At 47.5% G+C, this 12,832-nt stretch overlaps 1 protein-coding gene across 1 annotated transcript in view; it reads left to right on the forward strand.

The window, feature by feature from the left end:
* The window catches only part of LOC144479761 (growth/differentiation factor 15-like), a 35,399-nt gene extending 27,975 nt beyond the window's left edge, over positions 1–7,424 (forward strand). Inside the window, exon 2 of the mRNA XM_078198796.1 lies at positions 6,613–7,424. Within this exon, the coding sequence (XP_078054922.1) occupies positions 6,613–7,424 (812 nt within the window). The remainder of the gene's footprint in view (positions 1–6,612) is intronic.
* The last annotated feature ends 5,408 nt before the right edge of the window (positions 7,425–12,832 follow it).

Genomic DNA, 12,832 nt, shown 5'->3' on the forward strand with positions numbered 1-12,832 from the left:
CAGGAACTGAGTTTATCAGAGAACAAAGAAAAGTACAGCACGGAAACAGGCCCTTCGGCCCTCCAATCCTGTGCCGATCATGATGCCTTAACTAAACTAAAAAAAACCTTATGCCCTTACTCAGTCCGTATCCCTCTATTCCCTCCCTATTCATGGACCCATCCAGATGCCTCTTAAATGTTGCTAATGTGCCCGCTTCCACCACCCCCTCTGGCAGCGCATTCCAGGCACCCACCACTCTGTGTGAAAAACCTCCCCCGCACATCTCTATCCACTCTGTCCAAGCCTCATAATTTTGTAGACCTCTGTCAGCTCTCCCCTCAGCCTCCATCTTTCCAGTGAAAACAATCCTAGTTTATTCAACCTCTCCTCATAGCCAATGCCCTCGAGACCAGGCAACATCCTGGTGAACCTTCTTTGCATTCTCTTCAAAGCTTCCATGTCCTCCTGGTAGTGTGGTGACCGGAACTGCATGCAATACTCCCAAATGCGGCCTAACCAAGGTTTCATATAGCTGCAACATGGTTTCCCAACTCCTGTACTCAGTGCCCCAGTCGACAAAGGTAAGCATGCCATATGCCTTCTTAATCACTCTGGCCACCTGCGTTGCCTCTTTTAGAGAACTGTGAACCACACGCCCAGATCCTTCTGTTAATGTTCCTAAGGGTTCTGCCATTTATAGTATAATTACAGATCACCTGACCTCTGACCTGTCCTTGTAGCCACAGTATTAATGTGGTCATTTCTGACCGGCAAGACACCAGGATGTTACAAACTGGCTGTTCTTCTGCCAGAGACGGTCGTTGCCTGACCATTATCCAGTGTCACTATCCCTCAGTAAAAGGCCAGATTTAAAAGGGCCGGCACGGTAGCACAGTGGTTAGCGCTGCTGCCTCACAGCATCAGGAACCCGGGTTCGATTCCCGGCTTGGGTCATTGTTTGTGCAGAAACCGCACTTTCTCCCCGTGTCTGTGTGGGTTTTCTCCAGGTGCTCCAGTTTACTCCCTCAGTCCGAAAGATGTGCTGGTTAGGTGCATTGGCCATGCTAAATTAGAGTCATTGTCATAGATGTTTACAGCATGGAAACCGGCCCTTCGGCCCAACTTGTCCATGCTGCCCCTTTTTGAAAACACTAAGCTCGTCCCAATTTCCCGCATTTGGCCCATATCCCTCTATACCCATCTTACCCATGTAACTGTCTAAACGCTTTTTAAAAGACAAAATTGTACCCGCCTCTACTACTGCCTCTGGCAACTTGTTCCAGACATTCACCACCCTCTGAAAAAATTGCCCCTCTGGACCCTTTTGTATCTCTCCCCTCTCACCTTAAACCTATGCCCTCTGGTTTTAGACTCCCCTACCTTTGGGAAAAGATATTGACTATCTAGCTGATCTGTGCCCCTCATTATTTTATAGACCTCTATAACATCACCCCTCAGCCTCCTACGCTCCAGAGAAAAAAGTCCCAGTCTATCCAACCCCTCCTTTTAACTCAAACCATCAAGTCCCAGTAGCATACTAGTAAATATTTTCTGCACTCTTTCTAGTTTAATAATATCCTTTCTATAATAGGGTGACCAGAACTGTACACAGTATTCCAAGTGTAGCCTTACCAATGTCTTGTACAACTTCAACAAGACGTCCCAACTCCTGTATTCAATGTTCTAACCAATGAAACCAAGCATGCTGAATGCCTTCTTCACCACTCTGTCCACCTGTGACTTCACTTTCAAGGAACTATGAACCTGTACCCCTAATTCTACTGAGGTAATATAGGCTGAAGTTAGAAATAGGAAAGGAGCGGTCACATTGTTAGGAGTTGTCTATAGGTCCCCAAATAGTAATAGAGATGTGGAGGAAGAAATTGCAAAGCAGATTATGGATAGGTGTGGTGGTCACAGGGTACAAAGAACAATACAGCACAGGAACAGGCCCTTCGGCCCTCCAAGCCCGTGCCGCTCCCTGGTCCAAACTAGACCATTCTTTTGTATCCCTCCATTCCCACTCCGTTCATATGGCTGTCTAGATAAGTCTTAAACATTCCCAGTGTGTCCGCCTCCACCACCTTACCTGGCAGCGCATTCCAGGCCCCCACCACTCTCTGTGTAAAATATGTCCTTCTGATATCTGTGTTAAACCTCCCCCCCTTCACCTTGAACCTATGACCCCTCGTGAACGTCACCACCGACCTGGGGAAAGCCTTCCCACCGTTCACCCTATCTATGCCTTTCATAATTTTATGCACCTCTATTAAGTCTCCCCTCATCCTCCGTCTTTCCAGGGAGAACAACCCCAGTTTACCCAATCTATCCTCATAACTAAGCCCCTCCATACCAGGCAACATCCTGGTAAACCTCCTCTGTACTCTCTCCAAAGCCTCCACGTCCTTCTGGTAGTGTGGCGACCAGAACTGGACGCAGTATTCCAAATGCGGCCGAACCAACATTCTATACATCTGCAACATTAGACCCCAACTTTTATACTCTATGCCCCGTCCTATAAAGGCAAGTATGCCATATGCTTCTTCACCACCTTCTCCACCTGTGACGTCACCTTCAAGGGTCTGTGGACTTGCACACCCAGGTCCCTCTGCATATCTACACCCTTTATGGTTCTGCCATTTATCGTATAGCTCCTCCCTACATTATTTCGACCAAAATGCATCACTTCGCATTTATCTGGATTGAACTCCATCTGCCATTTCTTTGCCCAAATTTCCAGCCTATCTATATCCTTCTGTAGCTTCTGACAATGCTCCTCACTATCTGCAAGTCCTGCCAATTTTGTGTCGTCCGTAAACTTACTGATCACCCCAGTTACACCTTCTTCCAGATCGTTTATATAAATCACAAACAGCAGAGGTCCCAATACAGAGCCCTGCGGAACACCACTAGTCACAGGCCTCCAGCCGGAAAAAGACCCTTCCACTACCACCCTCTGTCTTCTGTGACCCTGTAATCCGTATTCATGGTTGTCATGGGTGACTTTAACTTTCCAAATATTGATTGGAACCTTTATAGGTCGAATAGTTTGGATGGGGCAGTTTAGGAGAGCTAGGAGGGGACATGAGAAGTCCTTGGTGGGTTGGATCAAGGAAAACCCCAAGGCTTTTTACTCTTATGTGAAGAATAAAAGAATGACCAGGGTGAGGTTAGGGCCGGTCAAGGACAGTATGGGAACTCGTGTATGGAGTCAGAAGAGATAGGAGAGGCGATGAATGAATACTTTTCTTCAGTGTTCACCAAGGAGAGGGGCCATGTTTTTGAGGATGAGAGTGTGATACAGACTGATAGGCTGGAGGAGGTAGATGTTCTGAGAGAAGATGTATTAGCAATTTTGAAAAACCTGAAGGTCGATAAGTCCCCTGGGCCAGATGAGATATATTCTAGGATTCTTTGGGAGGCAAGGGATGAGATTGCAGAGCCTTTGGCTTTGATCTTTGGGTCCTCACTTTCCACGGGGATAGTGCCAGAGGACTGGAGAGTGGCGAATGTTGTTCCTCTGTTCAAGAAAGGAAATAGGAATGACCCTGGTAATTATAGGCCGGTTAGTCTTACTTCGGTGGTCGGCAAGTTAATGGAAAAGGTCCTGTGGGATAGGATTTATGACCATTTAGAAAGATGCAGCTTAATTCGGGATAGTCAACATGGATTCGTGAAGGGTAAGTCTTGCCTCACAAATTTGATTGAATTTTTTGAGGAGGTAACTAAGTGTGTTGATGAAGGTTGAGCAGTTGATGTCATATACATGGATTTTAGTAAGGCGTTTGATAAGGTCCCCCATGGTCGGCTCATGAAGAAAGTAAGGAGGTGTGGGATAGAGGGAAATTTGGCCAATTGGATAAGTAACTGGCTATCTCATAGAAGACAGAGGGTGGTGGTGGATGGAAAATTTTCAGACTGGAGACCAGTTACCAGCGGTGTACCACAAGGATCAGTGCTGGGTCCTCTGCTATTTGTGATTTTTATAAATGACTTGGAGGAAGGGGCTGAAGGGTGGATCAGTAAATTTGCAGATGACACCAAGGTTTGTGGAGTAGTGGATGAGGTGGAGGGCTGTTGTAGTCTGCAAAGAGACATTGATAGGATGTAGAGCTGGGCCGAAAAATGGCAGATGGAGTTTAACCCTGATAAGTGCGAGGTAGGACAAATTTGGTAGGACAAATTTGAATGCGGATTACAGGGCCAAAGGTAGGGTTCTGAGGAATGTGGAGGAACAGAGAGATCTTGGGGTTCATATCCACAGATCTCTGAAGGTTGCCACTCAAGTGGATAGAGCCGTGAAGAAGGCCTATAGTGTGTTAGTGTTTATTAACAGGGGGTTTGAGTTTAAGAGCCGTGGGGATATGCTGCAACTGTACAGGACCTTGGTGAGACCACATTTGGAATATTGTGTGCAGTTCTGGTCACCTCACTATAAGAAGGATGTGGAAGCACTGGAAAGAGTGCAAAGGACATTTACCAGGATGCTGCCTGGTCTGGAGGGTAGGTCTTATGAGGAAAGGTTGAGGGAGCTAGGGCTTTTCTCTTTAGAGCGGAGGAGGTTGACAGGCGACTTAATAGAGGTTTATAAGATGATGAGGGGGACAGATAGAGTGGACGTTCAGAGACTATTTCCTCGGGTGGATGTAGCTGTTACTAGGGGGCATAACTATAAAGTTCGTGGTGGGAGATATAGGAGGGATGTACGAGGTATGTTCTTTACTCAGAGAGTGGTTGGGGTGTGGAATGGACTGCCTGCTGTGATAGTGGAGCCGGACACTTTAGGAACTTTCAAGCAGTTATTGGATAGGCACATGGAGCACACCAGGATGATAGGGAGTGGGATCGCATGATCTTGGTTTCGGAAAAGGTTCAGCACAACATCGTGGGCCGAAGGGCCTGTACTGTGCTGTACTGTTCTATGTTCTATGTTCTATTAGTTCTATAACTCTCCCCAACGCCCTACCATTACCTGAGTAAGTCCTGCCCTGGTTCGATCTACCAAAATGCATCACCTCGCATTTATCTAAATTAAACTCCATCTGCCATTCGTCAGACCACTGGCCCAATTGATCAAGATCCCGCTGCAATTGGAGATAACTTTCTTCACTGTCCACTATACCATCAATCTTAGTGTCATCTGCAAACTTACTAACCATGCCTCCTATATTCTCATCCAAATCATTAATATAATTAACAAATAACAGTGGACCCAGCACCAATCCCTGAGGCACACTGCTGGTCACAGTTCTCCAGTTTGAAAAACAACCCTCTATAACCACCGTCTGGCTTCTGTCATCAAGCAATTTTGTATCCATTTAGATCCCTCACCCTGGATCTCATGAGATTTAACCTTATGCAACAACCTACCATGCGGTACCTTGTCAAAGGCCTTGCTAAAGTCCATGTAGACAACATCAACTGCACTGCCCTCATCTACCTTCTTGGTTACCCCCCTCAAAAAACTCAATCAAATTTGTGAGACATGATTTTCCACTCACAAAGCCATGTTGACTGTCCCTAATCAGTCCTTGTGACTCTAAATGCCTGTAGATCCTGTATCTCAGAATACCTTCTAACAACTTACCCACTACAGATGTGAGGCTCACTGGCCTGTAGTTCCCAGGCTTTTCCCTGCAGCCCTTTTTAAACAAAAGGCACAACATTTGCCACTCTCCAATCTTCAGGCACCTCACCTGTGACTATCGATGATTCAAATATCTCGGCTAGGGGACCTGTAATTTCCTCCCTAGCCTCCCACAATGTCCTGGGATCACTTCATCAGGTCCTGGGGATTTACCTACATTGATGCGCTTTAAGACTTCTAGCACCTCCTTCTCTGTAATATGTACACTCCTCAAGACATCACTATTTATTTCTCCAAGGTCCCTAACATCCAGGCTTTTCTCAACAATGAATACTGATGCAAAATATTAATTTAGGATCTCACCCATCTCTTGTGGATCCGCACATTGATGACCTTGTTGATCCTTAAGAGGTCCTACTCTCTCCCTTGTTACTCTTTTGCCTTTTATGTATTTGTAGAAGCTCTTTGGATTCTCCTTTGCCTTATCTGCCAAAGCAATCTCGTGTCCCCTTTTTGCCCTCCTGATTTCTCTCTTAACTCTACTCCTACACCCCCTGTACTCTTCAAAGCATCCATTTGATCCCAGCTGCCTATGCATGTCATGTGCCTCCTTCTTCTTCTTGACCAGGGCCTTAATATCCCAAATCACCCAGGGTTCCCTACTTCTATCAGCCTTGCCCTTCACTTTAAGAGGAATGTGCTTACCCTGAACCCTGGTTGACACACTTTTGAAAGCCTCCCACTTTCCAGACATCCCTTTGCCTTCCCACAGATTCCCCCAATTAACTATTGAAAGTTCCTGCCTGATACCATCAAAATCGGCCTTGCCCCAATTTAGAATTTTAACTTTCCCCCAGTGTCTAAATTCTCCCTCGGTGTAGCCGAACAAGTGCCGGAGTGTGGCAACTAGGGGATTTTCACAGTAACTTCATTGCAGTGTTAATGTAAGCCTACTTGTGACACTAATAAAAAAACAAGGATATCCTCCTGTTGAATTCTGTTTTGCTTCTGAACCCGGTGTTATCCAATTGTTCTCCCAACAGTTGAAGCAACCAGAGGCAGTGGAGTGGACACTGAAGAGGAGGTAGACTTTGTTGGAAGATTAACCATGAGTATCTCCAGGAATAAGGCCATCTACCCGGGCTTAAAGATTCTTTGCGCTGAACTAAAATTTTATAAACATCTCCGAATGAGTGAACATCTGCAAAGGGCGAATGGCAGCTCAGGGTGGCAGGTTAATGTCTACAAGATATTGGAGACCAGGAGTCAGGGTGAAGAAAAGTCCCAGCTGATTGATTCCAAGACCATAAACCCTGGACCCATCCTTAGCTTCAGTCTGAATGTCAAGCCCACTATCCAGGCCTGGGCAGACAGTGAGCAGCAGCAAGTTCGTCTGCAGCTCAACATTAACCCACCTCACCCTGAGATTTTACTGCTGATCGCACGGCAGAGTGATTATTTGAGATTGGAAGTTGAGACTGAGAAAGTGCAAAGCGTCAGGAGACCACGTCGAGCGACAGATTCTGCTGAGGATTGTCTGAGAAAACAGAAAAGCTGCTGCAGGAAATCTCTGCTGGTGTCGTTTAAGGAGATCGGGTGGAATGATTGGATCAGAGCACCAGAGTCCTACAATATGTATAGTTGTGGAGGTTCCTGTGCTGCCAATTATAAACCTGCCAACATGCATGCCATGATTAAATCTGCAATGCATCAACTCTCTGGAGCTGCCGGGACCAGGCTCTGCTGCAGCCCTGCAGCCTATGAACCAATGACACTGCTCCACTACAGCAGTGAGGGCAAGCTCACACTCACAGCCTTTGATGATATGATTGTCACCAATTGTCACTGTTCCTGAAATCCCAGAGACATCTTTACATCCCCAACCATCGCAGTCCAACTGTCCAATCACCGCCCAGCATTCACACTGCCCAATCACCGCCCAGCGTTCACACTATCCAATCACCGCCCAGCGTTCACACTATCCAATCACCACCCAGCGTTCACACTGTCCAATCATCTCCCAGCATTCACACTGTCCAATCATCTCCCAGGATTCACACTGTCCAATCACCTCCCAGCATTCACACTGTCCAATCACCACCCAGCATTCACAATGTCCAATCACCACCCAGTATTCACACTGTCCAATCACCGCCCAGCGTTCACACTGTCCAATCATCTCCCAGCATTCACACTGTCCAATAGGCACCAGGAGATTAGGGAGGTGAGCTGGTTAGAGAAAGATCTCAAACTACTGAGAGGGACCTAAAACTGGGGGTGTGGCTCAAGTCTGGGGGCAGGAGCATCAGGATGTGGAGATGCCGATGTTGGACTGGGGTAAACACAGTGAGGAGCATCAGGCCAGGGAGTGGGACATCAGGCCAGGGGGAGTGGCATCAGGTCAGGTGGAGGGTTATCAGGCCAGGGGGAGGGACATCAGAGGAGGAGGTCATGAGACAGGGGGAGGGACATCAGGCCAGGGGGAGGGGCATGAGACCAGGGGGAAGGACATCAGACCAGAGGGAGGAACATCAGGCCAGGGGAGGAGCATCCGGTGAGGAGGAGGAGCAACTGGCCAGGGAGAGGGACATCAGGCCAGAGGGAGGGGAATCAGGCCAGGGGGAAGGGAATCAGTCCAGGGGGTGTGGCATCAGACCAGGGGGAGGGACATCAGACCAGGGGGAGGGACATCAGACCAGGGGGAGGGGCATCAGGCCAGGAGGAGGAGCATCCGGTGAGGAGGAGGAGCAACTGGCCAGGGAGAGGGACATCAGGCCAGAGGGAGGGGAATCAGGCCAGGGGGAAGGGAATCAGTCCAGGGGGCGTGGCATCAGACCAGGGGGAGGGACATCAGACCAGGGGGAGGGACATCAGAACAGGGGGAGGGGCATCAGGCCAGGAGGAGGGTCATGAGACAGGGGGAGGGTCATCAGGCCAGTGGGAGGGACATCAGGCCAGGAGGAGGTACATCAGGCCAGGGGGAGGAGCATCTGGCCAGGGAGAGGGACATCAGGCCAGGGGGAGGGACATCAGGCCAGGGGGAGGGACATCAGGCCAGGGGGAGGGACATCAGGCCAGGAGGAGGTACATCAGGCCAGGGGGAGGAGCATCCGGCCAGGGGAAGGAGCATCCGGCCAGGGGGAGGGACATCAGGCCAGGGGGAGGGACATCAGGCCAGGGGTATGAAGATAGGGCAAGGGGGCTTCAGTTAGGGGGGGAATTCCCCGGCTCACATCAGTAACCAGATTAAATAAATTCTGATGAAGGGTCACCCAGACTCGAAACGTTGGCTCGATTCTCTCCCCAGTGACACTGTCAGACCCGCTGAGATTTTCCGACATTTTCCCATTTTGTTGAATAACATCCCAGTCTGATTTACATATTTAAAAGATCCCACCATCTTATCAACCAATAGCAGCAGGTTAAACTAGTGGACAGGACGGTCTGTCCATTGCGGGGGGGAGGTCAACCACACAGGGTCAGGGGTCAGCCACACAGGGTCAGTCACATGGGGTCAGGGGTCAGTCATACAGGGTCAGTCCTGACACACAATGCACCATATTGCATTTTATATTTATTTAAACAGATTATTTATTGTTAACCTTTAATTTATTGGAATGTTTCTTGGCTGATAAATCAAACATTTTGTGATGGGACGTGTTTGCAAATTATGCATATTTTGAATGTATTTTGTACATTTATACAATAAAATATTTAAGTAAATGATAAAGTCCCCATTGTTCTTTTCCATCTGAGAAAAGGCAAAAGACTCTCCAAATGTTACGTTTTAGTTTAATAATGAAATGTTTCTCAGATGAACCTTGGGACCGATTAAGGACCAAAGAATGATTAATGATTGAAGGCGGAAGCACGACTGCGTATTAAATAATCATTTTGCCTTGGTATTTGGAGAAAAGGAACCTTACCAAAGCAATTCTAAAAAAGGAGGTCGCTGAGAGACAGAACAGGACAGATATTAATAAAGAGGAGGTATTACAAAGGCTGGCTGTACTCACAATGGAATCACCAACATCGGAGGAGATGTATCCAAGGATCCTGAGAGAAATCAGGGTGGAAATTGCAGAGGCAATGGCCATAGTCTTTCAAACCCACGCAGGTACAGGAAGTACAAATTAGGAGCAGGTGTTGGGCACGAAGGGAACTGACAGATGGGAGCCAGTTCTTGAAGATGCATGGGAGCCTGATTTGGATGTTAATTTTGACTGGAAACTAGAAGAAAACAAGAGCTATTGACTTAATGTGTGTTATAAATACCTTGGTCATGCACTAAGGTTTTCTTCTTAATTCCCCCAAGAATTCCCTTAAAAGACGCAACAATTTTGTCAGGATCACCCACAGTCCTCTGGAGAGTTCCTTTAGGCGCCAGGTTTTCTGGAGGTAAACCTTTCATCTCCCCTCTCCTCACTGCGGAGGCCTCAGTCCCTCCCTCAGGTTACTTTTCCAATACTTCCAAACTAATTTTCGCACAAAATTCTGAGATTCTTCCATGAGTTTCAAACTAGACAATCTTCCAGCTTTGCAGCTAACTCTCTCAGCTCACACTCAGCTGAATTGAAAGTTGAGAAACCCTCGAAGTTCCACTATCTCCTGCTTTGTGATGCTCTCAAACCGAACGCTAGCTTCATTATCCCTCATTTCCAATTTCTGTTTTGATCTAGAACATAGAACATAGAACAGTACAGCACAGAACAGGCCCTTCGGCCCACGATGTTGTGCTGAGCTTTATCTGAAACCAAGATCAAGCTATCCCACTCCCTATCATCCTGGTGTGCTCCATGTGCCTATCCAATAACCGCTTAAATGTTCCTAAAGTGTCTGACTCCACTATCACTGCAGGCAGTCCATTCCACACCCCAACCACTCTCTGCGTAAAGAACCTACCTCTGATATCCTTCCTATATCTCCCAACATGAACCCTATAGTTATGCCCCCTTGTAATAGCTCCATCCACCCGAGGAAATAGTCTTTGAACGCTCACTCTATCTATCCCCTTCATCATTTTATAAACCTCTATTAAGTCTCCCCTCAGCCTCCTCCGCTCCAGAGAGAACAGCCCTAGCTCCCTCAACCCTTCCTCATAAGACCTACCCTCCAAACCAGGCAGCATCCTGGTAAATCTCCTCTGCACTCTTTCCAGCGCTTCCACATCCTTCTTATAGTGAGGTGACCAGAACTGCACACAATATTCCAAATGTGGTCTCACCAAGGTCCTGTACAGTTGCAGCATAACCCCACGGCTCTTAAACTCCAACCCCCTGTTAATGGAAGCTAACACACTATAGGCCTTCTTCACAGCTCTGTCCACTTGAGTGGCAACATTCAGAGATCTGTGGATATGAACCCCAAGATCTCTCTGTTCCTCCACAGTCTTCAGAACCCTACCTTTGACCCTGTAATCCACATTTAAATTAGTCCTACCAAAATGAATCACCTCACATTTATCAGGGTTAAACTTCATTTGCCATTTTTCAGCCCAGCTTTGTACCCTATCTATGTCTCTTTGGAGTCTACAACAGCCCTCCACCTCATCCACTACTCCACCAATCTTGGTGTCATCTGCAAATTTACTGATCCACCCTTCAGCCCCCTCCTCTAAGTCATTAATAAAAATCACAAATAGCAGAGGGCCAAGCACTGATCCCTGTGGCACTCCGCTAGCAACCTGCCTCCAGTCCGAAAATTTTCCATCCACCACCACCCTCTGTCTTCGATCAGATAGCCAGTTACCTATCCAATCGGCCAACTTTCCCTCTATCTCACACCTCCTTACTTTTATCATAAGCCAACCATGGGGGACCTTATCAAACACCTTACTAAAATCCATGTATATAAACAAAGAACAAAGAACAATACAGCACAGGAACAGGACCTTCGGCCCTCCAAGCCCGTGCCGCTCCCTGGTCCAAACTAGACCATTCTTTTGTATCCCTCCATTCCCACTCCGTTCATGTGGCTATCGAGATAAGTCTCAAACGTTCCCAGTGTGTCCACCTCCACCACCTTGCCTGGCAGCGCATTCCAGGCCCCCACCACCCTCTGTGTAAAATATGTCCTTCTGATATCTGTGTTAAACCTCCCCCCCTTCACCTTGAACCTATGACTCCTCGTGAACGTCACCACTGACCTGGGAAAAAACTTCCCACCGTTCACCCTATCTATGCCTTTCATAATTTTAAACACCTCTATTAGGTCACCCCTCACCCTCCCTCTTTCCAGTGAGAACAACCCCAGTTTACCCAATCTATCCTCATAACTAAGCCCCTCCATACCAGGCAACATCCTGGTAAACCTCCTCTGTACTCTCTCTAAAGCCTCCACGTACTTCTGGTAGTGTGGCGACCAGAACTGGGCGCAGTATTCCAAATGCGGCCGAACCAACGTTCTATACAACTGCAACATCAGACCCCAACTTTTATACTCTATGTCCCGTCCTATAAAGGCAAGCATGCCATGTGCCTTATTCACTACCTTCTCCACCTGTGACGTTACCTTCAAGGATCTGTGGACTTGCACACACCGGTCCCTCTGCGTATCTACACCCTTTATGGTTCTGCCATTTATTGTATAGCTCCCCGCTACGTTAGTTCTACCAAATCACTTCGCATTTATCTGGATTGAACTCCATCTGCCATTTCTTTGCCCAAATTTCCAGCCTATCTATATTCTTCTGTAGCCTCTGACAATGTTCCTCACTATCTGCAAGTCCAGCCATTTTCGTGTCGTCCACAAACTTACTGATCACCCCAGTTACACCTTCTTCCAGATCGTTTATATAAATCACAAACAGCAGAGGTCCCAATACAGAGCCCTGCGGAACACCACTAATCACAGGCCTCCAGCCGGAAAAAGACCCTTCCATTACCACCCTCTGTCTTCTGTGACCAAGCCAGTTCTCCACCCATCTAGCCACCTCCCCCTTTATCCCATGAGATCCAACCTTTTGCACCAACCTACCATGAGGGACTTTGCCAAACGCTTTACTAAAGTCCATATAGACGACATCCACGGCCCTTCCCTCGTCAACCATTCTAGTCACTTCTTCAAAAAACTCCACCAGGTAAGTGAGGCATGACCTACCTCTCACAAAACCATGCTGACTATTGTTAATGAGTTTATTCCTTTCCAAATGCGCATACACCCTATCTCTAAGAATCCTCTCCAACAACTTCCCTACCACGGACGTCAAGCTCACCGGCCTATAATTACCCGGGTTATCCTTCCTACCCTTCTTAAATAACAGGA

This window comes from Mustelus asterias, chromosome 26 (assembly GCF_964213995.1).
Source record: "Mustelus asterias chromosome 26, sMusAst1.hap1.1, whole genome shotgun sequence".
Lineage (NCBI taxonomy): Eukaryota > Metazoa > Chordata > Chondrichthyes > Carcharhiniformes > Triakidae > Mustelus > Mustelus asterias.